This window comes from Cervus elaphus, chromosome 22 (assembly GCF_910594005.1).
Source record: "Cervus elaphus chromosome 22, mCerEla1.1, whole genome shotgun sequence".
NCBI lineage: Eukaryota > Metazoa > Chordata > Mammalia > Artiodactyla > Cervidae > Cervus > Cervus elaphus.
In genome coordinates this window covers 58,531,252-58,557,779 of record NC_057836.1, presented here as the reverse complement: position 1 = coordinate 58,557,779, position 26,528 = coordinate 58,531,252, and the positions used below count along the sequence as shown (strand labels likewise).

The 26,528-nt window shown below is 44.7% G+C and overlaps 1 protein-coding gene across 1 annotated transcript; it reads right to left on the bottom strand.

The window, feature by feature from the left end:
• HAL (histidine ammonia-lyase) lies at positions 1-26,288 on the bottom strand. The gene is made up of 20 exons (XM_043881550.1): positions 25,734-26,288; positions 24,866-24,926; positions 24,733-24,760; positions 24,038-24,112; positions 23,874-23,946; positions 23,715-23,781; positions 23,348-23,385; positions 22,400-22,525; positions 19,516-19,655; positions 17,200-17,247; positions 16,448-16,595; positions 15,580-15,675; positions 15,427-15,485; positions 14,038-14,118; positions 12,702-12,767; positions 12,222-12,387; positions 9,398-9,532; positions 4,319-4,427; positions 4,150-4,219; positions 1-1,665 (listed from the first exon to the last, which is right to left on the bottom strand). The coding sequence occupies exons 1-20, from the start codon at positions 25,978-25,980 to the stop codon at positions 1,525-1,527; spliced, it is 1,974 nt and encodes a 657-aa protein (XP_043737485.1). The 5' UTR covers positions 25,981-26,288; the 3' UTR covers positions 1-1,524.
• Positions 26,289-26,528: the final 240 nt, after the last annotated feature.

Genomic DNA, 26,528 nt, shown 5'->3' with positions numbered 1-26,528 from the left:
TAAGACAGTAAGACTTAGTTTATTCCACATTTACCTTGAAATTCCCTTGAGGGCACAGTTACAGAGCTGTATAGAAAACCCAATAACAAAGGGCCCAGAGGACCAGCCGTGGCCACCAGCACACCCCACGGCAAAGTGACAAACAGCCTCAAACCACTGGGCTGACTTGCTTCACTGCAGCTCATGGTTGAGAACGAATAAACTTCACTCCTGTGTCCACATTCCAGCAAAGAACAGCATCAAGAACCACCTTTTGGGCAACAGGTTCCTCAGCACATTTTGGTTTGTACTTCTGTCTCCACCTTTCCTGTGGACAGGCTGCAATTAGGAAAAACTCTGCTGTGAAATGCATGTTGGGCCGTTTGAGGCTGTCACCAGGTGGGAAAGTGGGCAAGCATGCTGCCCTTTCCTTGACCAAATGCAGTCGTCAGAGCCATGGATTCACTGCACTCGGAGAGAGCTTTGCTCATGTTTGCAGAGAACGGTGCAGAGTCATAGCCTCAGGGAGTCAAGAAGTCGTTAGACCCATCCTTCTTTTGGACAATTACACTTAAGCCTTCCCAAGAGGTCCTTTATCTTCTTCAGTGGGGAGGGAACAGACTGGGTAACATCCTGAGGCCCATCTGATCTCTGTCAACAGGGCCTTGTTTCAATGATTACCATTACAGAGAAGGGTTGGGTAACTTCTAAACATCAGATTCCTTACCTGTGAAATGAGGAGGCTTCTTAAGCTAGGTTATTACAAGAACATGAACAAAGTACTAACACGTAATAAGGCAGCAATAACACTAACCTCCTACTACAGTTTAAGCATCTGAATCCTTTCTTTGATATGTATAGTGACATTTGATAAATATGAAACAGTTCATTGAGAACCACTCTAATAGCAATCTTTCTATTCATTCCTTAACTCCTTGATGCAGAATGTCTTGTTGACCAATTGACTATTCTTTACTACAATTCAACTAATAAAACAAGAAGCAGCTTGAGAACAAATTATGACTTAAAAAGTATTGTTTACAAAGACATATTAAGGAACAATCATCATATCATGGCTTAGTATAATCCACCAAAGTTAACTAGAACTTGTCAAAGCAAAAACAAAGAGAAAAAACAACTAAAAAACCAAAACAAAAGATTCACAGAAGCCTAATGTTTTTGGAAAAGAATGCCATCAATCTTTTTCAAGATTTGAGTTCATCTAATGTCAAGAGTCAAACATCCACACAATTGTGGTTACTCTTCTCACCCTTAGGAATGAGCGACGTGTAGATATCGTTAAGAAATAATTAAAGTCCCATAACCTGGAAACACCGTTTACATCTCTAACCAGGTCAACAAGAACACAGTACTAGATTTAGTAAATGTAATATTATCACCAGCCTAACCAGAGCAGGTATTATAAGACCCAAACCATGTAATAGATTGATCCACCTGAGAAAGTTCTCAGGTCTCTCCTTCAGCATAGTACTGTTTTCTGTAAAATTAAGTGCTATCTAATCTGCTAATTCATGACAAAAAGCATTAAAGATCCTCAGACTCTGGGATCTTGGTAGAGTTCTTGTGCAGAAATTCCAGTGAAAATGCTGTTGGAGAAACAGGTCTTGATTCCGGAATATGCTCCATCCTGTATTTTTCAATGTATGGTGCAGCTACTTCCCAAACCTGAGACACAAGGACAGAGCAAAGTCAAAGTACTGACAACATTGTTTTCACATGAGTTAAACAACTTCATCTGAAGTCAAAGCCGTTATCTCTACCTGCCTAGATACATAGCTACTGTTGGCTTGCTTTTATCATAAGCCATTTGACACATGACCTGTCAAGTAACAGCTTTTAAAATACAAAGTTCAAAATGTTTCTAAAGTGACCATTAAGGTTTTCAGCTGTTTGCTCTTCTAAAGCAAAACACGCCAGTGAACAAACAAAACCTAGAGGATTCGGTGTGGATGGAATTAAGGAAAGTTACTCAAGGGCAGAACTATGTGTTTTCTGAGGCAAGCCTTTAATGATAAGAGGCAGTGGATCTCCTCTGCCCTAGTTCCACGCCCCATGCACTCTGTTCTTTGGACCCTTGTTGCTCAGAGCATGGCCCCTGGACTGGCGGCATCAGCGTCACCTGGGACGAGTCAGAATGTCAGCCCTGCTGCAGACCTGCTGAGTCTGAACCTGCATCTTAACAAGATCCCCGGGAAATCCACATGCTCTTTACAGTTTGAGAAGCACAGCTTCGTAGCCTTGTTCAGGGCTTACCTCCACCCACCAACCTATTCCCTTTCAAGCATAACACCTTCTCAAATGAAGATCCAGTTTTTAGTTTATATTATGGCTGCTTTTTATTTGGTTGCCCCTGATAGAAAAGGAGCGTTTCTTATTCGTTTGTATTACCTTAGAAAATGTATTCTTTCAAAAACGACCCCATGGACTGTAGCCCGCCAGGCTCCTCTGCCCATGGAATTTTCCAGGCAAGAATACTGGAGTGGGATGCCTTCTCCGGTTTCAAAAGCTAACCTCCTTGAAAAGATACCTGCACTGCCATGCTCACTCCAGTATTATTTACAATAGCCAAGGCAAGGAAGCAACCTAAGTGTTCACCATCAAATGAATGGATAAAGAAATTGTGATACACACACACACAGTGGAATATTATTCAGCCATAAGAAAGAAGGAGCTGTTGCCATTTGCAACAACACAGATGGACCTTGAGGTCATCATAAGCGAAATGTCAGACAAATATCATATGATCTCACTTGTATGTGGAATCTAAAAAAAATAAATAAAATAGCTCATAGGTACAGAGAAGAGGTTGGTGGTTGCCAGAAGCAGGGGGTGGGGGAGTGGGTAAGGAAATGATTTGACAGTAGTCAGAAGGTACAAACTTCTGCTTATAAATAAATCCTGGAGATGCAATGTACAGCTTGGTGACTATAGTTAATAATACTGTATTGTATATTTGAAATTTGCTAAAAGAATAGATCTTAAGAAGTTCCTATCACAAGAAAAAAATAACTGTGTGGTAATGGAGGTTAACTAACTGTAGTAAACATTTTGCAATGTATATAGAGATCAAATCATGTTGTACACTAACATAATGATGTATGTCAAGCATATTTCAGTTGAAAAAAGGCTGAGTTCTCGCCTACCTCTCTTCTAGCACCAAAGCTGGCAGCAAGCAAGGGAATTCCCCCTCAAAGGGTATGGGGAACACTTAGAAATGACAGGGGTGAAGGTCAAAGGAAAAAACTGTTCTCAAGGGCAGAGCAATAGTTCCAAAGGAAATCAAGCAACTCTAAGGGACATGAGAGCTACAAATTACTGCAGAAGGTTTAAAGGAATTTTAAAAATATATTTTAAACATGGGTCCACATTCTAGGCATCTGTCCCAATTAGACAAGTCTGTAGTCAATGGAAATAGAGGAAAGAAGCGGTAAAGAGAACCCGTATCTCACCCAGCATGATGGGGAGGACACAGCAGTGCATGAGGTGGACCCAGAGCCCTTTGAATAAAAACTCGGGAAGTTTGTCTTCCCTTCAGGTCTATGCAGTTGCTGGAGCAGGTAGGGGCAGCATTACAGAAAAAGAGTGTACTTCTGAATAAAAGAGAACCTTCTTGGTGAGGAGGAATCTATGAACTTTCATCTTATTTTTTCCCCATGAATACTTGTCCCAAAATTCTATTTAAAATTCATTAAAAAAATTCATTTCAGATACTAATCCTTAGACAGTCAATGTTTGGATGCAACATGGGGCACTTGCGAGTTTGTCAAATAGCTTCTTAGTGGCCTTAAAAGTTGCATGAGTACCTTTTGGTTCACTTCCAAAAAATAACCAGGAAACAGAAGAATAGGAGAATGTTTCTCTACTCCCCACCCCCACTCCGCTTCCCCTTGTGGTGGGGTGATTTAGTCATGAAGTCATCTCTTGCAACCCCATGGACTGTAGCCCACCAGGCTCCTCTGTCCATAGGATTTCCAGACAAGAATACTGGAGTGGGTTGCCATTTCCTTCTCCAGGAGAATCTTCCCGACCCAGGGATCGAACATGGGTCTCCTGTATTGCAGGTGGATTCTTTACCAACTGAGCCACCGGGGAACCCATGCTCCCTCTTAAAGACCCCAAACTAAAAAACAAGCCGGAAAGCCAGCTTACCTTCTGCTCTACGAGCAGCCTGTGCGCTGCCTCAATGTCTGGGGCCATGAAGCGATCTTTTATCCAGGGCCTGCAGAGAAAGCACGTCACACCATCAGCCAACGTTAACCACTGCCAGGGTCCACAGTTCTGAAATGGTGTCACTTTCCAGGGATCTGTTTGATTTTACCTCACGACAGAGCGCACCAAGTCATAGACCTTCTCCAGTGGAGTGGTGGTTTTCAAGGGGCGGAGGAACTCTATGCCCTGGCAGGCTGCAAGAAGCTCGATGGCCAACACTGAAACAAGGAGGGACGAGGGGATGGCTGGTTAGTGTGTGACTTCATGCTTGAGGGGTGTAAACCCCACGCGAGCTGCCAGCCAACTAATGGATAGTTGGTTCTCAGTCTATCGGTAGAATGAAGCTGCCTTGGTATTTGTATACATTTAAAATCTACTTTTCTAACCCCTCGGCTGCATCTTTAATGCTGAGAAGGGCAGGACTACCCAGGTAAATCAGCTTTCTCCTTCTCCCTTCAGCTGATCAAGATGGATAACCTCTGTTTCCTATTTCCACACTTGTGTAAATTTCCGTTTGTCTTCAGCCTTGCTGTTCCCTATGGCCTGAAATACCTGGCACATACACTTTCATCAAAAGATTGAAGGAGTCTGTGAATGAGCAGATAACTCTTTGGTTGCCATGGAACTGTTTCTCTAATGTCTATTTTAAATCTTCAATTTCAAAGGCTCCCAACAAGACCACATAAGGAGGATGAGAGAGTGATGGGTAAAGGGTACAAGGTTTCTTTCTGGAAAGATGAAAATGTTATAACGTTGACTATGGTGTCGACTCACAACTCTGAGTATATTCACAACTCTAATAAAACCCACTGAATTGTACAATTTAGATGGGTGAATTGTATAGTATATGAATTATACCTCAATAGAGCTATTGCCCCCCGCAAAATGGATACTCAACTCTCTTACATTTATCTTAAAATAATGCTATTTTGTCAGCCAATTGATTCCAATACAGTTGCAAAGACTGAGAAATTTAGAACAATGCCTAAAGGAAGGCAGTTTCTCTTTAAGAAACAAACAAGCAGTGATTAAGAAGGCTGGAAGACTTTGACCTAACAGTGCCCCACCTATGAACTATCTTGGCCAAAAAATGCTGGATCTAAACCTTGTCAAGTCTTTAGGACAAACTGCAATCCACAAAAAACAGGACAGAACAAACGTACCACCACAAGCACAGTTCAATTCAGTTGCTCAGTCGTGTCTGACTCTTTGTGACCCCATGAATCGCAGCACACCAGGCCTCCCTGTCCATCACCAACTCCTGGAGTTTACTCAGACTCATGTCCATCGAGTCGGTGATGCCATCCAGCCATCTCATCCTCTGTCGTCCCCTTCTCCTCCTGCCCCCAATCCCTCCCAGCATCAGGGTCTTTTCCAATGAGTCAGCTCTTCGCATGAGGTGGCCAAAGTACTGGAGTTTCAGCTTCAGCATCAGTCCTTCCAATGAACACCCAGGACTGATCTCCTTTAGGATGGACTGGTTGGATCTTGCAGCCCAAGGGACTCTCAAGAGTCTTCTCCAACATCACAGTTCAAAAGCATCAATTTTTCAGCGCTCAGCTTTCTTCACAGTCCAACTCTCACATCCATACATGACCACTGGAAAAACCATAGCCTTGACTAGATAGACCTTTGTTGGCAAAGTAATATCTCTGTTTTTTAATATGCTATCAAGGTTGGTCATAAATTTCTTCCAAGAAGTAAGCGTCTTTTAATTTCACGGCTGCAATCACCATCTGCAGTGATTTTTTTAGCCCCCAAAAATAAAGTCAGCCACTGTTTCCCCATCTATTTCCCAGGAAGTGATGGGACTGGATGCCATGATCTCAGTTTTCTGAATGTTGAGCTTTAAGCCAACTTTTTCACTCTTTTCTTTCACTTTCATCAAGAGGCTTTTTAGTTCCTCTTCACTTTCTGCCATAAGGCTGGTGTTATCTGCATGTCTGAGGTTATTGAGATTTCTCCCGGCAATCTTGATTCCAGCTTGTGCTTCTTCCAGTCCAGCGTTTCTCATGATGTACTCTGCATATATGTTAAATAAACAGGGTGACAATATACAGCCTTGACATACTCCTTTTCCAATTTGGAACCAGTCTATTGTTCTATGTCCAGTTTTAACTGTTGCATCCTGACCTGCATATAGGTTTCTCAAGAGGCAGATCAGGTGGTCTGGCATTCCCATCTCTTTCAGAATTTTCCAGTTTATTGTGATCCACACAGTCAAAGGCTTTGGCATAGTCAATAAAGCAGAAATAGATGCTTTTCTGGAACTCTCTTGCTTTTTTGATGATCCAGCAGATGTTGGCAATTTGATCTCTGGTTCCTCTGCCTTTTCTAAAACCAGCTTGAACATCTGGAAGTTCATGGTTCACATATTGCTGAAGCCTGGCTTGGAGAATTTTTAGCATTACCTTACTAGCATGTGAGATGAGTGCAATTATGTGGTTGTTTGAGCATTCTTTGGCATTGCCTTTCTTTGGGACTGGAATGAACACTGACCTTTTCCAGTCCTGTGGCCACTGCTGAGTTTTCCAAATTTGCTGGCATATTGAGTGCAGCCCTTTCACAGCATCATCTTTCAGGATTTGAAGTAGCTCAACTGGAAATCCATCACATCCACTAGCTTTGTTCGTAGTGATGCTTCCTAAGGCCCACTTGACTTCACATTCCAGGATGTCTGGCTCTAGGTGAGTGATCACACCATCATGATTATCTGGGTCATGAAGATCTTTTTTGTACAGTTCTTCTGTGTATTCTTGCCACCTCTTCTTAATATCTTCTGCTTCTGTTAGGTCCATACCATATCTGTCCTTTATTGAACCCATCTTTGCGTGAAATCTTCCCTTGGTATCTCTAATTTTCTTGAAGAGATCTCTAGTCTTCCCCATTCTGTTGTTTTCCTCTATTTCTTTGCATTGATGGCTGAGGAAGGCTTTCTTATCTCTCCTTGCTATTCTTTGGAACTCTGCATTCAAATGGGTATATCTTTCCTTTTCTTCTTTGCTTTTCGCTTCTCTTCTTTTCACAGCTATTTGTAAGGCCTCCTCAGACAACCATTTTGCCTTTTTGCATTTCTTTTCCATGGGGATGGCCTTGATCCCTGTCTCCTGTACAATGTCATGAACCTCCATACATAGTTCATCAGGCACTCTGTCTATCAGATCTAGTCCCTTAAATCTATTTCTCACTTCCACTGTATAGTCATAAGGGATTTGATTTAGGTCATACCTGAATGGTCTACTTTCTTCAATTTCTACTTTCCCTACTTTCTTCAATTTAAGTCTGGCAATAAGAAGTTCATGATCTGAACCACAGTCAGCTCCCAGTCTTGTTTTTGCTGACTCTATAGAGCTTCTCCATCTTTGGCCGCAAAGAATATAATCAATCTGATTTCGGTGTTGACCATCCGGTGATGTCCATGTATAGAGTCTTCTCTTGTGTTGTTGGAAGAGGGTGTTTGCTATGACCAGTGCGTTCTCTTGGCAAAACTCTATTAGACTTTGCCCTGCTTCATTCCTTACTCCAAGGCCAAATTTGCCTGTTACTCCAGGTGTTTCTTGACTTCCTACTTTTGCATTCCAGTCCCCTATGATGAAAAGGACATCTTTTTTGGGTGTTAGTTCTAAAAGGTTTTGTAGGTCCTCATAGAACCGTTCGACTTCAGCTTCTTCAGTGTTACTGGTTGGTAAAAAGATACCCCACGTCCAAGGTAAGAGAAACCCAAGTAAGACGGTAGGTGTTGTGAGAGGGCATCAGAGGGCAGACACACTGAAACCACAATCACAGAAAACCAGCCAATCTGATCACAGGACCACAGCCTTGTCTAACTCAGTGAAACTAAGCCATGACCTGTGGGGCCACCCAAGACAGTCGGGTCATGGTGGAGAGGTCTGACAGAATGTGGTCCACTGGAGAAGGGAATGGCAAACCACTTCAGTATTCTTGCCTTGAGAACCCCATGAACAGTATGAAAAGGCAAAATGATAGGATACTGAAAGAGGAACTCCCCAGGTCAGTAGGTGCCCAATATGCTACTGGAGATCAGTGGAGAAATAACTCCAGAAAAAAATTAAGGGATGGAGCCAAAGCAAAAACAATACCCAGTTGTGGATGTGACTGGTGATAGAAGCAAGGTCTGATGCTGTAAAGAGCAGTATTGCATAGAAACCTGGAATGTTAGGTCCATGAATCAAGGCAAATTGGAAGTCAAACAGGAGATGGCAAGAGTGAACGTTGACATTCTAGTAATCAGCGAACTAAAATGGACAGGAATGGATGAATTTAACTCAGATGACCATTATATCTACTACTGTGGACAGGAATCCCTTAGAAGAAATGGAGTAGTCATCATGGTCAACAGAAGGGTCCGAAATGCAGTACTTGGATGCAATCTCAAAAACGACAGAATGATCTATGTTCGTTTCCAAGGCAAACCATTCAATATCACGGTAATCCAACCACAGGCATGCTCACAGGTAAATCAAGAATGTCAATCTCTCAGAAAACTAAGCTGGTTTTCAAACTAGTCAATGACACGAATTTTTTTTAAAAAGGGGGGAGGGAGAGGAACTGTTGTAAATGAAAAGAAGCTTAAAAGCTTGACCACTAAATTTAAAGAGTGGGTCTTGAATCTTGGTTTGAACAAACACTGGAAAGACATTGAAATAATCTGGAAAATTTGAATACGTACTCAATGATACCAAGACTTATTGTTGATTTTTGTTGGATGTGATAATGGCAGTGGGTAAGAAAGCATTTGTATTTGAGAGAGAAAGTGTGCCGGAAGGAAACACGATGACAGGGATCTGCTTGAAAATGATTGAGAAATTTTTTTTAAGAAATGAAGTATAATATATTAACTGTGAATCTGAGTGAGGTATATATGGAGGTTTATGGTACTAATCTCTCCACTTCTGAATGTTTTAAAATTATTTCATTAAAAAAAAAAAAGCCAACTGATGAACTGGCTTAGCCAGAAGGTGTGGATTCTTAATCTTCAGCCAGCATCAAAATCACCTAGAGGGCTTGTTAAGTCGAGATTGTTCTGGTCTCAGAGTCTCTGAGTCAGCAGGTCTGGGGCAGGGCCTGGGTTCCCAGGTGATGCGGATGTTCTGATGGGGATTCCATGCTGAGGACCACTGGCATAGTGGTCATCAGTGAGGCCTGCATCCCAGCTGGCTGGGGTTACCTTGCTCCACATGCTCAATGACCCTGAGGGCCTTCCTGGCTGCCCATCCTCCCATGGAGACGTGATCCTCCGTAGCCGCGCTGGTGGAGAGAGAGTCCACGGACGAGGGGTGGCACAGAGCCTTGTTCTCAGAAACTGCAAGAAGCCAGAAAGTAAGTGAAGGACATATTGTTCCTAATAGAATGACGTGCCACATGACACATGGCTCCCCAAAGCGCTCCTCAGTGTGGGCTACCCTCTCCAGGAGTTCCTGGTCATTATCAAAGCACTAGATGTTCCAAAGTTACTTTGGGAAAAGGAAGTCATGTGGGTTTTTTTTCCCCCAAAGTAAGAAGGACCCTTAAAATTGTAGGGAGTTCTGAGATAGGACTGGGAAGGGAACCCTCATATTATGAAACAAAGTTGAAAATCCAGCAAGCATTTGGCATGCCAGGGAGACTAAGGGAAAAAAGAAGTGATGGTCATTTCCAGGACTTGGAGAATAATCTGGTTATGTCAGCACACGAGGTAAGATCAAGATTCAGGCATAGCATTTGCAGGTTGAGGCTGAACCCACAGACCTTGAGCAAGAAGATTTAAAATTGAAACTGTCCAATGATGACATAAGTGGATGTACTCAATTTAAGGAAGGGCTCAATGACAGCTGGGGATGTCTTGGAGATGTTAGGGGAAGTCTACAGTTTGGCCTAGCTTTCTGTCTTTCAAACTTTATTGTAAATGAATCACTCGGCCTTGTTAAAGTGCAAAGGTTGCGTTTCAGGTGGGGCCTGAAATTCTGCTGTTCTAACAAATTCCCAGGTGATGGCTGTATTTTTGGCCAGGGGACTATAACTTAAGTAGCAAGGACCTAGATTACAGAGTTCCTTCTCCCCAGCTTCAGAAGCCGGGAAATGTCCAAGTCAAGAGTTTTTCCCCCACTTTATTTTCTTTTTTTAACCTATGAGAGCAGCTTTGAGTTCTTTTCTATGCTAAAGGGTATCCGGAGATAATCCAGTATAAACTACAGTGATTCACTCATCCTATTTTGCCCAGAACTTTCAGGTTTCAGCACTGCAAGCCCTGGGCCCCTAAACCTGCAATATAAATCACCTGGTTTGGTGGCGCTGGTTTAGAAAAGTAACTTACAAGTGGCCAGAAAAAAAAAGAAAACCACCAATTTAATTATAATGAGAGCAAGCCGAGCAACTTCAAACAGCTAGGGCAGCTAAACACATTCAAAGGAGACTCCCCAACTTCACAACATTCTCTAAAAATCAGTGACCACCCCACCATGTTAATGTGGGGGCTTCCCAGGTGGCGCTAGTGGTAAAGAACCTGCCTGCCAATGCAGGAGACATAAGAGATGCAGGTTCAATCCCCGGGTCAGGAAGATCCCCTGGAGAATGGCATAGCAACCCACCCCAGTGTTCTTGCCTGGAGAATCCCACGGCCAGAAAAGCCTGGCAGGCTGCAGTCCACAGAGTCTCAAAGAGTTGGACATGACCGAAGCGACTTAGCATGGATGCATGTTAATGTGAGAAGTCACTGTCTTTTAAAGGGATTTTTTAGTAAGTGAGCAGATAGAAGATTCTGGACAGAAGATGAATTCAGTGGCTCTTTGTTAGCTGTGTTGAGTCTAAGTGTGAGACTTAACTGACGAAGTGGTGAGGAATAATAGTAACAACTAATATTTAGTGCTTACAGTATGTTAGGCACAGTTCCAAGGCTTTCCATGCATTAATTCACTAACTCCTCAGAATAGCCCTATTAGGTAGGTTTTTCACCCCCATTTTACACAGCAGTAAACTAAGGGTCAACAGGATTAAGAGACTTGCTCCATATCAAACTGCTGATAAATGGATGGAGACAGGATTCAGACCCAGAGGCTATGCTCTGATTGAACTGCCATTCTATCCTGCCTGTTGGGTAGGCTTGCCAGAAAAAATTGCACATGCTTAGCTAAATTTGAATTTCAGATAAAAAAATAATTTTTAGTAACAAATAATGTGGTGAATAATTCAAATTTAACTGCATTAAATTTATATTAAGTGCATCCTGCATTTCTGTTTGTTAAATTTGGCAACGATATTGTAGGATTAAGTATTGATCAAAATGAAATCCTCATTAATTGAAGTCTGAGCATAGATTTGGGAGCCAAAATTCCTGGGTTTGAACTCTGCTTTACTTCTAAGTAGCTGTGCAATATTAGGTAGGTTCTTTAACTTCTTGGATCTTCAAATATCCATCTGTGAAAGAGGAAATAATAGTACTTGCCTCTTGGTATTGTTTGGCAATTAAGGGAGTAAGTATAAGTAAAGCCCTTCACACTTCCTTTGTGCCAGGCCCTGTTCTGATGTTATTTCTCTGTCCCTTACAGTCTTGACTCAGAAATCTGCTATCTTCCAGCTCAATTTTCATAGAGAGCATCTTGCTGCTTATAAGCATTTTTGTGTGTTTTAACACAGCCTTATGGTTTTCGTGGGAGTTTCACCAGTAGCTATAAACATCTTTGTCTTTTTCCTTCTGATGTTCTTCCAATTGAGGTTAGGGGGAAAGCCACAAAAGGAAGTTCACATATGATGTCACATTGTTTCCTACAGAGAAATCATGAAAACTCCCTATTTACAACCTCATTAGTCTATTATTACATTTCAGTGTAATGTTGCTTAGGTTTTATTTTAAATTTTTTCTTGAAACATGCATTTGTATTAAGAGAAGTAGGATGCACATAGAGGGGGTGGAAAAGTTAGATCTCATTCAAAGACAGAATGTGATACTTTCAGGTGAAATGGAAAGACCCATAGATGGATGGACTTGAATTCTGGTCAAAAGGCAGGGTCCTTACCCAGGGCTGCAGCGGTGCAGTGGGCTATCATGAACCCAGAATTCAGACCGCCTTCGGCCACCAGGAAGGCAGGCAGCTCGCTGAGGGAGGGATTGCAGAGTCTTTCGATTCTTCTTTCACTAATTGCAGCAAGTTCATGGACACCAATGGCCAAATAGTCCAGGGCCTGAAAGAGTGTCTCAATCAGGTTGGCCTATATTGGGACATGGGCTTCCCAGATGGCGCTAGTGGTAAAGAACCCGCCTGCCAATGCAGGAGACATAAGAGATGCAGGTTTGATTCCTGGGTTGGGAAGATCCCCAGGTGAAGAAATTGGCAACCCACCCCAGTATTCTTGGCTGGAGAATTCTATGGACAGAGGAGCCTGGCAGGTACAGTCCATGGGATCGCAAAGAGTTGGACATGACTGAGTGAGTGACTAAGGCTTTCGTGCATATTGGGATATGCTTTCAGGGTCAGGAGCAATTCTAAAAAGCTTACTTTGGCTGAATATTCACCATGGAAGTTTCCTCCAGAAATAGTCTCTCCCCTGTTGGCAAAGACCATCTTTCAAAATTGGTTAAGGCTTCTGCATACACTTGCTGAAAACCTGGAGCATAAGTCTCTCCCTCATTTTTAACACTGAGGTGGCAGCCCTTGTACAAAGGTAGGGTGGGGAGGAGAGTCTTTGCACAAGTAGGTGTTGACATACCGGGATACAAAGGTAAACAAAAGAAAACAGAACACAGCCTGAAGCGAGCATGTCAGAGAAGCCACACTGAACCTCACACAGCTGCTGTCTGCTGGCCCAGGCTGTGCGTGGGTCTCAGGGCCGCTCAGCAGCTCTCTCTGGGAACCGAGGCAGATGTGAAGGAGAGGAAATAATAGATCCCTGAGGGGCTGGATGGTCTTTAAAGGCAGTGCTGTCTCTGTGACGCCTCTGCCAGGATGACTCCTGACCCATCACATCACATTACAAGGAGCTAAGTCAACACAGGACATTTTGTAGCAAAACAAGGTGGCGCTGGGGAACCCATACTGAGAAGGAAAGCTGCGCGCCGTCCTTAAGAGATGGAGGCATTCTTACGCTTCTCTGTACAAGTATGGGAACACTGATTTGAGTAAAGTGGCACTAGTAGTAAAGAACCGGTCTTCCGATGCAGGACACATAAGAAATGTGGGTTCTTCCTGGGTTGGGAAGATCCCCTGGAGGAGGGCATGGCAACCCTCTCCAGTATTCTTGCCTGGAAAATCCCATGGACAGCCTGGTGGGCTATAATCCATCGGGTCGCAAAGAGTCGGACACAACTGAAGTGACTTAGCATTCACTCACCACGTCAGAAATAAACTCAGGATGGGGAAAGTCATCACTCTGATCAGTACTTAGGTAAATGTTAAAAGGCTTCTGTGTAGTACACCAAAGTAGCACTGAACCCCAGGAAGGCTCCTATAAATGTCATGCTACTCAGGGTCTCCACAATCACACTTGTGATGTAGGTCTTCATCCTTCTACCAATAACCTCAGCAATGGATTTTAGGGCAAATGCCTTCGTGAGACCCTTCAGCCGATGCTGGAAATATCCCCTTTAATCTTTCATCCATCAGTTTCAGAAGCACAGCATGTTAGACTCCAAACCTGAGGCAAGGTTCACAGACCTATCTCTGCCACTTATCGGCTCTGATCTAGAGCTGATAGAGGCATTTAACCTCAGAGCCCGGGCATTTAGTCTATGAAATGGAGCAACAGAGAAGTTATACAATTTCAAGATCTTCATCGGATCTTAAAATTACCAGCTGAAATTCTGTAATTACAGCTTAGTAAGCAGTTAAAAGATACAGGGTTATCTGTTGCACTGTTAATTTCCGTGGTTATGATGTTCTTCACAAATACTATTGTGTCATTCACCACACCATGGACCTAAAAGACAGTATCAAATGAGTTAATACATGGAATACACTGAGTCTGGGGCCTGCCACATAGTCTGATATTCTTTTTTTTTTTTTTTCCATTTATTTTTATTAGCTGGAGGCTAATTACTTTACAATATTGTAGTGGGTTTTGTCATACATTGACATGAATCAATCACCCATGGAGTTACAGGTATTCCCCATCCCGATCCCCCCTCCCACCTCCCTCTCTACCCGATCCCTCTGGGTCTTATCAGAACATTTAAGAACGTTTAAACTGGAATTTATTCTTACTGTAGAGCTAACATATCAATCATTCCCCACAGACATTTTTCAGTCTAGCTGAGCTAAAACCGAACTTGCTGAGAATAAGGAAAAGAGCATAAAATGAAATGAAAATAAAAAATTAAATATTATTAAATCATTTTCATTTAATTTAAATTTTTAATTATTTAAATTTTCATTTAATTTAATTTATTCTGTGGAGGATTCTTCAGTACACTATGGCTTGGAACTTGGTACAACCTGTCTCACTCTTGAGATGAGGTTAGTTAGCTCCTTATGCTACTAATTTCTATTTGCAAATGAGTTATAACATCTGCAATACAGGTTGCCTCACTCCAGTTTAAAGTTAAGACTCACAGGTTCGTTTATAATGGTTTATGTCTGCCTGTTAAGTGCAGATAGAGCTAATCATGGATATGCCCTTGAATTGTGGTTGGATTTTCCAATACATCCCTGGCAGTTCTAATAGGGAGAACCAGTAAAACTCCATTGACTGGTTAGGATGGTCTTCTTAATAAGAATTTTTTAGAATTTTTTAAACTTAGGGCACTAAATCTAAACAAGAAGCTGTCTGTTGGACTTCTCTACACGGGGGTTGAGCAAAGCAATTCAAAGGGAATCTCGCAACTTACCATATAGAACAGAAACTTTGTAATAATTGGACAAACGGGGGTATATAGGATATACATCATTTTTAAGAGAGGCCGTAAAGAGATCTGGATTAGCATTAACCAGTACACAACGTCCTGACCCCTTCCTCTCTGTCCCTATCACACGACGTCCTGACCCCTTCCTCTCTGTCCCTATCACACGACGTCCTGACCCCTTCCTCTCTGTCCCTATCACACGACGTCCTGACCCCTTCCTCTCTGTCCCTATCACACGACGTCCTGACCCCTTCCTCTCTGTCCCTATCACACGACGTCCTGACCCCTTCCTCTCTGTCCCTATCACACGACGTCCTGACCCCTTCCTCTCTGTCCCCGTCTCAGGCTGGAGGAAAGCATAGAAACTTGTTGGGTTTTTTGTCTACCTGTGGACAGCAGCGCAAGGTGTACGCGTCTTGAACACGATCGCAGAACCTGTGACTTTCTAGGGAAAAGGTAGAGAGGATGGCAAGGGGCACGTTAGCAATTCTTTCCAATTATTTTCAAAAGCAAGTAAGTTCAAATAGGCACGCCCAGACCTGCTATTTCAGATGGGTGGTGATCCGAGTCCAAGAGGGACCGAAACCGAAAAGCAACTTCAACTTGCCCACGATGAGGGCGAACAGCGTGAATGTCTAGAATTGATGAAGGAGGAAAAGTCTGAGCAATTCTTATATTGAGTGAACTCCCATCACTGGCACAGGACAGCCCACGGTGCTGACCCGGCCCTGAAAAGCCCCAGGGTTCCCTAACTATTGCTCAGAATTAGAAACTTAACTCCAAAAGCAAGATTTTCCGTATTGACTTTATTCTTTCTACTTTAAATATCCAAATGCAAACTATGAGTTGAGCCCATAGGGAACCCAACTCAAGACACTGGGCCTACCCTGAAAAGATTTAGGCTCATAACAGAAGGGAGCTCAGTGGCCTAATTTAATTAAGTCATTTTTAGACAGGTTTTTTTTTTTTTTTTTTTCGGTCCTACTACATATAAGAGTGGGGAGTCCTTCAAAGTCTAGAAAAGATTTCTAGAAAAGCTATCACTTGTACAATTTTTCTCTCCGATTTTCTAAGGGGCACTAGCCATAATTCCATGCCAATTCTCAAATCCTGCCAACAGATCCTTAAGACAACAAGTAGTTTGATGGGAGTCAGAGCTGGTGGTCTGGGACAGGTCACTTAACTCTGTGGGTCAACATTTGTCTGTGAAACGTGGTCATTTCAAGGATCACGTGTGGCATAACCGAGAGGAAGCTGCAGCACTCCTGCGATGGTCCTCCTAGATGGTCGTCTTCTTCCCACCATCTACCCCACCACTCCCACGTCCAAAGAGCCTGACCATCCCGTCCCACCCCCCGCCCAGCTCTGGCTGAATGAACAGCAAACAAACCGCAGAACCATGCTGACCGGTATCGAAGGCTTTGGTGGTGCCCTTGAGCACCTCGAGGGTCAAGGCCGCCACTATGTCAGCTTGCCGAGCGATGGCACTGGCCCTCTCCACAGCCTCAGAGCCCAGGGAGGTGATCATCTGTGTCCCGTTGATGAGCGCCAGACCCTTCAGGTGATGCAAGAGACATTTCCTAATGCTTTTTGTTGTAACAAGCACTTCTTTTGCTTTCCTATGAGGAAAATTTGCCTTCAGCTGAATGATGTTGATTCATGGTTTCTAAAGTGCAGGGCGGTGATGCTTGTTTAAGTACTCAAGGATGAGTGCCATCATATAAAATTTGGCAAATGGAACAGCTGTGAATAGTTTCCCTGTCATGAGGCAGCAGAGGAGTTCCAATGTAGACGGCATATAAAACCTTTAGCTCTTCATTATTCTGTATTTCTTCAAGTTCTCATCTCATCTCATAAGACACCTTGAAAAATTTCTGGTCTGAGGCTCTTGGCTTAGAGCATCCTAAGTGATGTTGGTTTACAGCATCATTCAGGGATCCTTAGAGATCCTGATTAGAAGTTTAAGTACTTCTGTAAAAGAATCCCTGAGCATCTCTGTACTGGAGATGCCTTTCAGTAAATAAGGGAGAGTCCTTTCTTCAATGACCAACTTAAGCAAACATGGAGGCTATGTTTAAGAAACCTGTGAGGCTGATATTAAGACTGAAAGTAGCACATAACAATTTGTTAAACGAAAAAATTTTCCTTGAGTCTCTTACCTCTTTTGGTTTCAAAACAATTGGCTTCAATCCATGAGCTGCAAGGACCTGTAGAATGATTTAAAAAGTGAAATGGGTTATCAAATGAAATACCAGCATATTTCTAATTTCATGTAGAAGCTAATAAAAGTAAGCTCAAAGGTCTGTCTTCTAAAGATTAGACCTACTTAAATTGGCTCTGTTCATCTTCGCTGGTCTATTCTCTAGTTCTGTTCTTTAGTCTGCAAGCAGATTTAGCTTTCGAATAACTTTTGTACCTAAAATTTCAGAGGCTAGTGTCTACAAAATCAATCCTGAATAATGGGTTCTAGGCCCTTTGCATTCAGTTTGCACTTTAGTGATTCACTTTTTTTTTTTTTTTTTAACTGCTGCTTCCTGAGCACATGTGCTTACTCAGATACAGATGCTCCAAGGCTGGGCTCCTAACTCTGCCCACACTCCTGGCCTCTAGAGCTTGACCTAAAATTCTCCACCCTCATCCTACTTGTCTGAACACCAGCAGAACCTCACACCATCAGAGCAGGGCTTCTCACTTGTATGGCGTATGTGTGAGCACCAGTGAAGAGGGGGTGTATGGCCTAAGAGATAGACACAACATCCTCAGAGGAAATGGGCAGAATAATCTTCCGCTGAAATAAAAGAAGTGAAAGCAGTCACCAGGTTAATATTCCTCCAGGGAAGAAGGAGCAGCAGGGGAGAAGGAAGACAGAGGTAGCACAACGGACTATCATTTTCACAGCTTATTAAAACACCAGTCACATGCCTGATTCTGTCCTGGATGTGGGTCTGAGGGTAGGAAAAATGGAGACAGACAAGTTCAAGGGCAAATACAGTCATAGGTTAAATACAGTCATAGGCAAATACAGTCATAGCAATAGGTTAAGTGCTTCAGGAGGTGGGAAGTGGATAAGGTCCAGTGGGAAATAGTCACGTAAGATGCTGGGGGAGCTCACAGGAGGGCAGAAGGGACTCGGCAGTGGTGGGGCACAGGGGAAAGAAGTGGAGGGCAGAGACGGATGTTTCTTGGAGGTCTCAGCAGAAACAGGAAGAGAAGGGTGGACATGACTGGCCCCTCCACTTCGGACACAGCACGCTCCAGCTGCAGGCACCTCTAGCTTCTGTGATGTACAGGGTTGGTGGGGAAGGATTCGGGTGGCTGGGTAGGGGGGCAAGATGGCAATAATATGTCAAGACTCTTGTAAGCCACTTTCATTTTAAACATTATCCTAAGGACAATGAGAAAAATGACAAGTTTGGGCCAGGACATGGTCAGAATTGCTGTGTGAAGGCGGTTGAGGGGGACACTGGATGTAGAGAAATAATCAAGATTAGTCTGTAAAGAAGGAAGGTAATCTAGAACTCAAACCCTTAGAAGGACCACCTGTTCTCTTGACTTCTTTCTCCCTGGTCCTCTGTCCCTTGACTCAATGTTAAGTGACCTCCCAGCAAAAGGTCAGAGATGATACTTCAAACAATTATTTGGGCTGCTCTGACAACCCAGGGACCAAACCCACATCTCCCACGTTGCTGGCAGATTCTTTACCATCTGAGCCAGCAGGAAAGCCTCAATGAATGTGTAGATGAATAAAGAAAATATTAAAGCTTTGTCAAACCCAGGCCCTTCTGACTGACCACCAGGATGAGAGCTTGGGTGTGTGTGGGGGGGTGGAGCCTCCTTTCCAGGGGCCTTATATCAGGGCCATGATCCACAGCTCTGTACCCATTAGACCAGCAACTAGCTAAACCTCCAACAATGTGTGACCTCCTGGATAGGTACTGGGAGTGTTTTAGGTGCAGAAGAAGTTCCTGCATGAACACTAGCAGCTTTACCTTTTTACCAAGGTGATCACCAGGTCCAGGGGGCTGATGGTTGTGTCGGGAAGCTAAGAGTATCGCTTAGTTGGACACCTGTAGTGCACTAAAGGGCTTCCCTGGTGGCTCAGATGGTAAAGAATCTGCCTGCAATGCAGGAGACCTGGGATCAACCCCTGAGTTGGGAAGATCCCCTGCAGGAGGGCATGGCACCCACTCCAGTATTCTTGCCTGGAGAATCCCCATGGACAGAGGAACCTGGCAGGTTACGGGCCATGGAGTCACAAAGAGTCAGGCATGACTGAGTGACTAGGCGCGCACACACTTTGCCCTAAGACTGGGCTCCTGACTCCGTCTACACTTCTAAGCTTCAGTTATCACAGCCATAGAGTGGGAATGCGTTGTCATCAGGCTGCGGAAAGGATGAAGTGCTAGAAAACACGGCAGTCTACCTGGGGTCCATCCTGGGGAAATGACTGTCACGGAAGCTATTACTAGTCTTACGTATTTAGCATCAGCCCAGCCGCTCTTTGGAGACCACATCTTCCCTTCTCCAATCAGCCCGAGAGCAAGATGAGAGAGCGGGGCAAGGTCTCCACTGGCACCGACAGTTCCTTTCTCTGGAACATATGGAAGGCAGGAGGCTGGGAGAAACGGAGACACTGGTTACTTTGAGTACTTCATTCCAGCCAGCCTCGATTTGACACTGAGACCAACCAATCCCAAGGGATCTAGTATCACAAATGGCACAGACACCCAGGGAAAGACAATTCCTCAAGCACAGGTAATGCTTAAGGAATCTGGCTGAGCTGCTGTAGAAAGAAAGAGGCAAGGGAGAGAAAGAAGACAGGAAGGCAGACCCTCCTGAGAGTAAAGCCTTCTCCATAAGCCACTTTAAGTTTAGACTCTATTCTAAGGACAATGGGAGGTATGACAGGTTTTGGCCGGGACATGCTCAGATATGCTGTGTGAAGGGGTCGGGAGAACGCTATACATAAAGAATTTAGATCAGACTGCTGAGAAAAAAGGTGATCTGGAACCTGTATCCTACAATGACCATCTCTTCCCTTCTACCTCCTCTGCCCCTGGGTCCTCTGCCCCTTTGTTTACTGTTACCGTACATGTTCTAATCTGGCCTAGAAATTTCTGGAATTTTTAGCAATGTATCTTAAAGATGTGATCAGGAACTAGCTGTTGTTCATTGCCACCTTATCTCTAGGAGCAAAAAGTAAAAAATGTGCTGAAGAGGAAACTAAGAGAATTCCATAGGACCAAATGGTGTGTAGCCATTAAAACCTATTAGAGACTATTTGAAATCAAGTAAATGTTTATGGACATGAGTTTGAGCAAGCTTCATGAGTTGGTGATGGACAGGAAAGCCTGGTGTGCTGCAGTCCATGGGGTCGCAGAGAGGCAGACATGACTGAGCGACTGAACTGAACTGAAATATTTATTACATTAAAAAAGTAATACAGAATTTCCCTGGTGGTCCAGTGGTTAAGAATTTGCCTGCCAGTGCAGGGAACATAGGATTGATCTCCGGTCCAGGAAGATTCCACATGCAACAGAGCAACTAAGGCCATAAGCCACGACTACCGAGCCCACGTGCTGCAACTCCTGAAGCCAGTGCGCCTGCAGCCCATGCTCCGCAACAGGAGAAGCCACCACAGGGAGAAGCCTGAGCTCCGCAACAGAAGCCTCCGCAGGGAGAAGCCACCACAAGGAGAAGCCTGTGTGCTGCAGCTAGAGAGTAGCCCCCACTCCCTGCGACTAGGAAAAGCCCACTGAAAGCAACAAAGACCCAACGCCACCAAAAATAAATAAAACTTTAAAATTGTTTTACAAATTGTTCTAGAAGGATAAAGTGTACCAGGGTGTTAACAGGGGTTCTTTGGGGGAGGTAAAGTCATGGGCAACTTAATCTCTGCTTTTCTGCCTGATTCCTGGTCACCTAGTCAACCAGCTTACCACTGCTTCTAAATGGACATGTACTGTTTTAGATGAAATTCCCATTGGTGGTGGTTTAGTCGCTAAGTCATATCCATCTCTTGCGACCCCATGGACTGTAGCCAGCCAGGCTCCTCTGTCCATGGGATTTTCCAGGCAAGAATACTGGAGTGGGTTGCCATTTCCTTCTCCAGGGGATCTTCCCAACCCAGGAATCGAACCCGGGTCTCCTGCATTACAGGCAGATTCTTTACTGACTGAGCTATGAGGGAAGCCCCATTAAAAGGGAAATTCCCATTAATTTCCTAAAACAAAAACAAACAAAAAGGCTATATTTCCAAGGTAAATTCAGACTACTGATAGCATTGGTTTTTACAACTGCTAAGTGATGTCAGTAGGATGAAGCAATGCCATCCGTAGGCCAGCTTCCAGGCCATAGTTCACCCTGGGGAATTCTCAGAATTCTAGGACCCAGAGGTGCCTTGGGCTCACCCATAAAGCATAGGTGGGTTCACAGCTGAAGCTGGACTATCTGGGATTTTAGGCTTAGAGTTGGGAGTGGAAATAGGTGTTGAAATCACTGGTGTTCTCTTCAGCACAGCCTTGTATACTATAGATTGTTCATTCAAATTACTGTTTACTTGTTGGCATTTATAGGTTGTGCCTATAGCGGGGAAATTCCTCATGTCTCTGTGCTATGTGACTGCCCGGCCCTGCTTCTGCGCCCACTGCCTCACCCCACCGGTTCCTGACCTCCACTGATCTAGAATGCTTATCCTTATCTGTGGGAAGGGATAGGCTTGGCCTCCCAAGCATGTCACATCTTGTCTCCACACTGGAATTTTCCCAAGAAGCAAGCCCCAAAGAGTCGAATTGCTTTTTATCTTGTCACGAGACAGCTATGTGATCACAGCAAGTCTTTCATCTCTATATTTCTGTTCTACCTTTGGAAGAGGGTGAATTTCAGTTATTTTTAAGTCTGGCAATCCCACCAGTTGGGGAGCATGAAGAGTTCAGATTCCCAGGCACCAACCAGAAGTACTGAATTGGTCTTTGGGATAGACATCCAGGAATGGTCATGTTTCCCAGATGATCTGAATAGCTTCTCTAACCACATTCAAGTACCACCGAATCCAAGGTTCTCTCCAGCTCTGAACTTAAGGCCAGACTTAAGGGGCTTGTTCTGATTTTAAACATGCTGAATGCTAAATGAAGGGTGATAGAGAAGGATGAAAGTTCACAGGAGTAAGAGTCTCTGCCTCTGCCCCCCCACATTCTGCCCCCATATAGCTATCTTCCTTCTTGCCAAGCCCACTTCCCACTCATCATCATCAGTTTATGTCTTCTTATCTCACCAATATCTCACCACCCTGTCAAGCAAGTCTGCCTGTGGTACCCACCCAGCCTGCATGGAGGGTCATTTGGGGATCCACCGCATTACCATTAAATACTTCGATAACTTGTTTGAGAGTCTCCAGGGAAATGCCACTGTATCCTTTGGCTAAGACATTGATCCTTAAGGCCAAGAGCATCCGGCATCTCTCAGGGATTAGTGGTTTCCCAACGCCTACAAAACAGAACTGATGTTTTCTCCAAGATAAACAAAATCCTCCTCCTCCCAGCCACCTCCATCTCAAACTGCTCTCCACATCTTGGTTCAGGTAGTTGCACTGCCTTCCCTTCTGATTGTCATGCTTCTTCAGGTCTCATCTTCCAGACAAATGTGAGACTCCAGTTCTGCCTCCCCAGTTCCCTTCCTTGGAAATTTCAGTGAGCCTGCGCCCTCCCCAACACCCTTGGAATGGGGTCCAGTCTTCTCACACAAGCTCTCTTGCAGTCTGATGGGAGGCAATTCTTGACAGTTTCACTTCTCACCACATCCAGATCCACGCATCCCTGAGTAATTTCATCCCCTGACTGCACCATTCTTTTGGCATGACCGTATTCATGCTCCTCATCCCAATTCTATCCTTCCATCTAGCCCATTCCTTTTTCTGAGATTCAGTTGAAAGGATATCATGTCTGCTGCTCTTCTTCCCTCCTTGGCAGCAGAAATGGCACCTACTCTTTGGAATGTGCTAGTGCTGGCGGCTGATACAGGATGTCTGATGCTGCGCTGCATGGTCACCCCTAGGTACCCCGCAGGGTCCCGGCCCCACCCCTCCCCTCCCCCGGCTCCTCCCACCCCCTGCCCCCTTATGGAAAGCAACACAGTCCAGTCTGCCCTCAGCACCTGTGGATTCCTTATCTGTGAATTCAACCAACAACTGACACTGGTTGAATCATTCAACCTGTGAATGTAAGAACCTAGAGATGCTGAGGGCTGACTGCACTTCATTCATCCAATCAAACAAAACCTAGGTGGCACTGGAGGTTTGAAATGAGTTACCTGAAGAATGTGAACGTACTAGGTTGAACTGGAGCTCCCTAGAAGAGAAAGTGAAGAAATCCCTCTCAGATACCTCACCATGAAAATGTCCCCTCAGCTGGGAAAATGAAGGAAAAATAGTTAAATCTTTGGAGGGACAGAATAAGGCATGATAGAGCAATGGAAGAAACAGCAAGTCTGTATTCTCTACGTCAACTCATGTGTGAGTTAACCTAAGTTTCACCCTCCTTGTCTGTAAATTGGAGCAAGTATTATTTCCATTGTTGAAAGGAATTTCTAAAATGAGAATCTGTGTGTCTTCGGTGGGGAGTGAATCAAACTTATGTGAATGTGTGTGTGTCTTTGCTGGGGAGTGAATCAAACTTACTCGAGTTTACTGACAGGAATTACAGTTCTGGCAAATTTCCCAAAACCCGTAGTAATGCCATAAACAACTAGAATAAAAAACAGACATCATACAGTTGGACGCAGGCTGCATTTTTTAAGTCTATAAAAAGAAATATGTAACACAAAGAGAAAAAGATACCAGTTTTTTCTTCCACGATTCTGTCTATGACTTCCCTGGATTTTTGCACCCTCTTTTCAGCAGTGGGGGTGAGCTAGGAAGACATTGGGCAGAGCTGAACATGTTGAAGACTTTACATGGGCAGCAAGAAAGGTTAGGACATCACCCCCCTCTATTCAGCATACCTTGATTTTGTAGTGTCCCTTGCCCAAGCTGACCAGGTCCTCTGTGGTCAGACTGTTCCCATCTAAGGCGATGTACTGCACAAAAAAGAAGGGAATCTCTGTGAGCGTGAATAGCTTAGTTGCTCAAACAAAAGAGCAGGGAAGCGTCGAGTAGATTCAAGCTGTGGCACTTCAGAAATTTTATCACTACTATGAAACATGAATATGGTAGTTGGAAAAGACAGCTTGCTGAAGAGGAGGTTAAAGAAGAAAAATTAGAAATGGAAAAGCAGGACTTCCCTGGTGGTCCAGAGGTTAGGAATCCACCTGCTAATGCAGGGGACAGGGGTTCAATCCCTGGTCCGCGAAGATTCCGCATGCCATAGGGCAACCAAGTCCACCTGCCACAACTACTAAAGCCCACGTGCCTAGAGCCAATGCTCTGCAACAAGAGAAGCCACTGCAATGAGAAGCTCCCGCTCACTGCAACGAGAGAAAGCCCTGTGCAGCGATGAAGACCCAGCACAGCCAAAAATAAACAGGTTAAAAAAAATAAATGGAAAAGCAAAATGTCTTTCCCTATTACACAGAGCTAGATAACGCCCTGTCCTCATGGGTTATGTTTTGCTCATAAATTTTGCCAGCCCTCCCCCACTTAAATGAGGAGAGGGGGATACTTAATTTTCTTAACAGAAAGGAAGTGGTTTGAAACTTACCTTCTCAGGTTCCCGGTATTTGCTGTATCTGAAGTCAGGTAAAGGAAAATATTGGGGAATGTGGAAAAGCCCCCAGCCCCATCGCTGGTGGGAGGGGCCCCAGACAGACCAAGGAGCCTGCAGGAAAGGATACAAGTAAACTCCTTCTGGCTGCGAAGGAATGAAGTCGGGAGACATAGCATCTCCTTCTATAACTGAAACAAGAGTGCAAGAGATACTCACGAATCACAACCCAGAGTCACATTTGGCATTACCGGTAAACCAAGAAAAGAGCTCTTCAATTGCCTTCAAGTTCTATAGAAATGACTGCTTCAAAACAACTTCACATGCTTTCAGAGAGCAAAAAGTCAGAGATGTAGGCATGCGTGAAAAGGTTTAAATGAAAGTTCAAGATTCAGTCTCCACTTGCATTGCCATCATCAGCTTTATTTTGTTTGAAATTTATTGTTTCAATATATAATGCTTTTAATATTTAGTATTTGAAATGCATTTAATAGATTTAATATTTAAACCTCTTTGTTTTAGTGTTTGACAGTTTTGTTAAACAAAATTGATTTAACTTGGTTTTAAAGGGATGTTACTGGCCCCCTGTGTGGTAGGGTCTTTTGAAGAGCAAGGGGACTTTGAAAATGATCCGGTAAGCAAAGGGCTTTGGCCCTGCAGTCTCGAGTTCAGATCTAGTCTTTGCTATTAGTAAGTAACTCTCCCCCTTTCTGAGTCTGCTACCTCATTGTTAGAGGTGGGTAAGAATACTGCCCTGCTCACAGGGGTGTTTGAGAATTTAAGATTCTCAGGCAGCATGCATTTTCCCCAGAGTAGATCCCCTGGAGGAGGGCATGGCAACCCACTCCAGTATTCGTGCCTGGAGAACCCTATGGACGGAGACTGGCGGGCTACAGTCCCTGGGACTGAGCGCCGCCGCGCACCCAGGAGGGACAGGGGCCGGCTCTCCGGGGACGCCCGGCCGCATGCTCTGCGGCCCCTCCCCTCCGGCCACTCACCCACTTCCACGAACTCGTTGTCCTCCAGGGCCACCTCCAGCGGGTCCTCATTGTCCAGCAGGCCCAGGCCTTTGCAGCGGCGCACCAGGAAGCGCGCGTCGTCCACCGAGGCGAAGCCGCCGTTGTCGGGCTTGTTCTTGATGTAGCGCCGCACGGCCTCCCGGCCCAGCCAGCCCACCGTGAGCTGCGCGTCCCGGCAGGGCACGGCCAGCCACTCTCCGCGCACGTGCGCCGTGTACCTGGGCATGGCTGCTCCGCCTGCGGCGGCCTCGGGCGGGCGGCGAGCGCTTTATCCGGTGCGGTCGGCAGACCCAGGGTGCACTTTCAGACACGCCCCCTTCCTCGCCCTGGCTCATTCACCCGGGGGACAAACATTTATCGAGGGCCCCACGGTGTCCGTTTGAGTTTTTGCCACTGAGCGAGGAGCAAGGGTGAGGGTTGGCGCTGCCGGCTACCTGCCCTCCGTGTCTGCGCCGGACAGGCCTGGGGTCTGCAGCCTGGGGGGCCCGGCACCTGCGGGCCCTGCTGCTGACCTCCCTCCCCTGGTTTCTGCCGGTGTCCCTTCTTTATAAACACCACGTTCCTGTCTTTATCTGGGATTACTCAACTGTAAAATGCTCTCCACACCAGGAAGTGTGGCAATCCCCATCCATTTGTTTATTCCCCAAATACCTGTTGAGCAACTCTGCCCTTACCACGACTAAGGTTTCCTGAAGCCTCTTCGAGACCATTTTCACAACGGAAGGTCGCCATCTGGGTGACAAGCCACCGTCGCCTGGACGTGAACAGCTCAGA

Excerpts from the sequence above, each read along its gene's own strand:
- HAL (XM_043881550.1), bottom strand. The coding sequence starts at position 25,980 with ATGCCCAGGTACACGGCGCACGTGCGCGGAGAGTGGCTGGCCGTGCCC. Across the intron at positions 22,526-23,347 it reads AGTACGTTCACATTCTTCAG|GCGTTGGGAAACCACTAATC; the intron begins GTAACTCATTTC and ends TCTGTTTTGTAG. Across the intron at positions 15,676-16,447 it reads CACCAAAGCCTTCGATACCG|ACATTCACGCTGTTCGCCCT; the intron begins GTCAGCATGGTT and ends CATCAATTCTAG.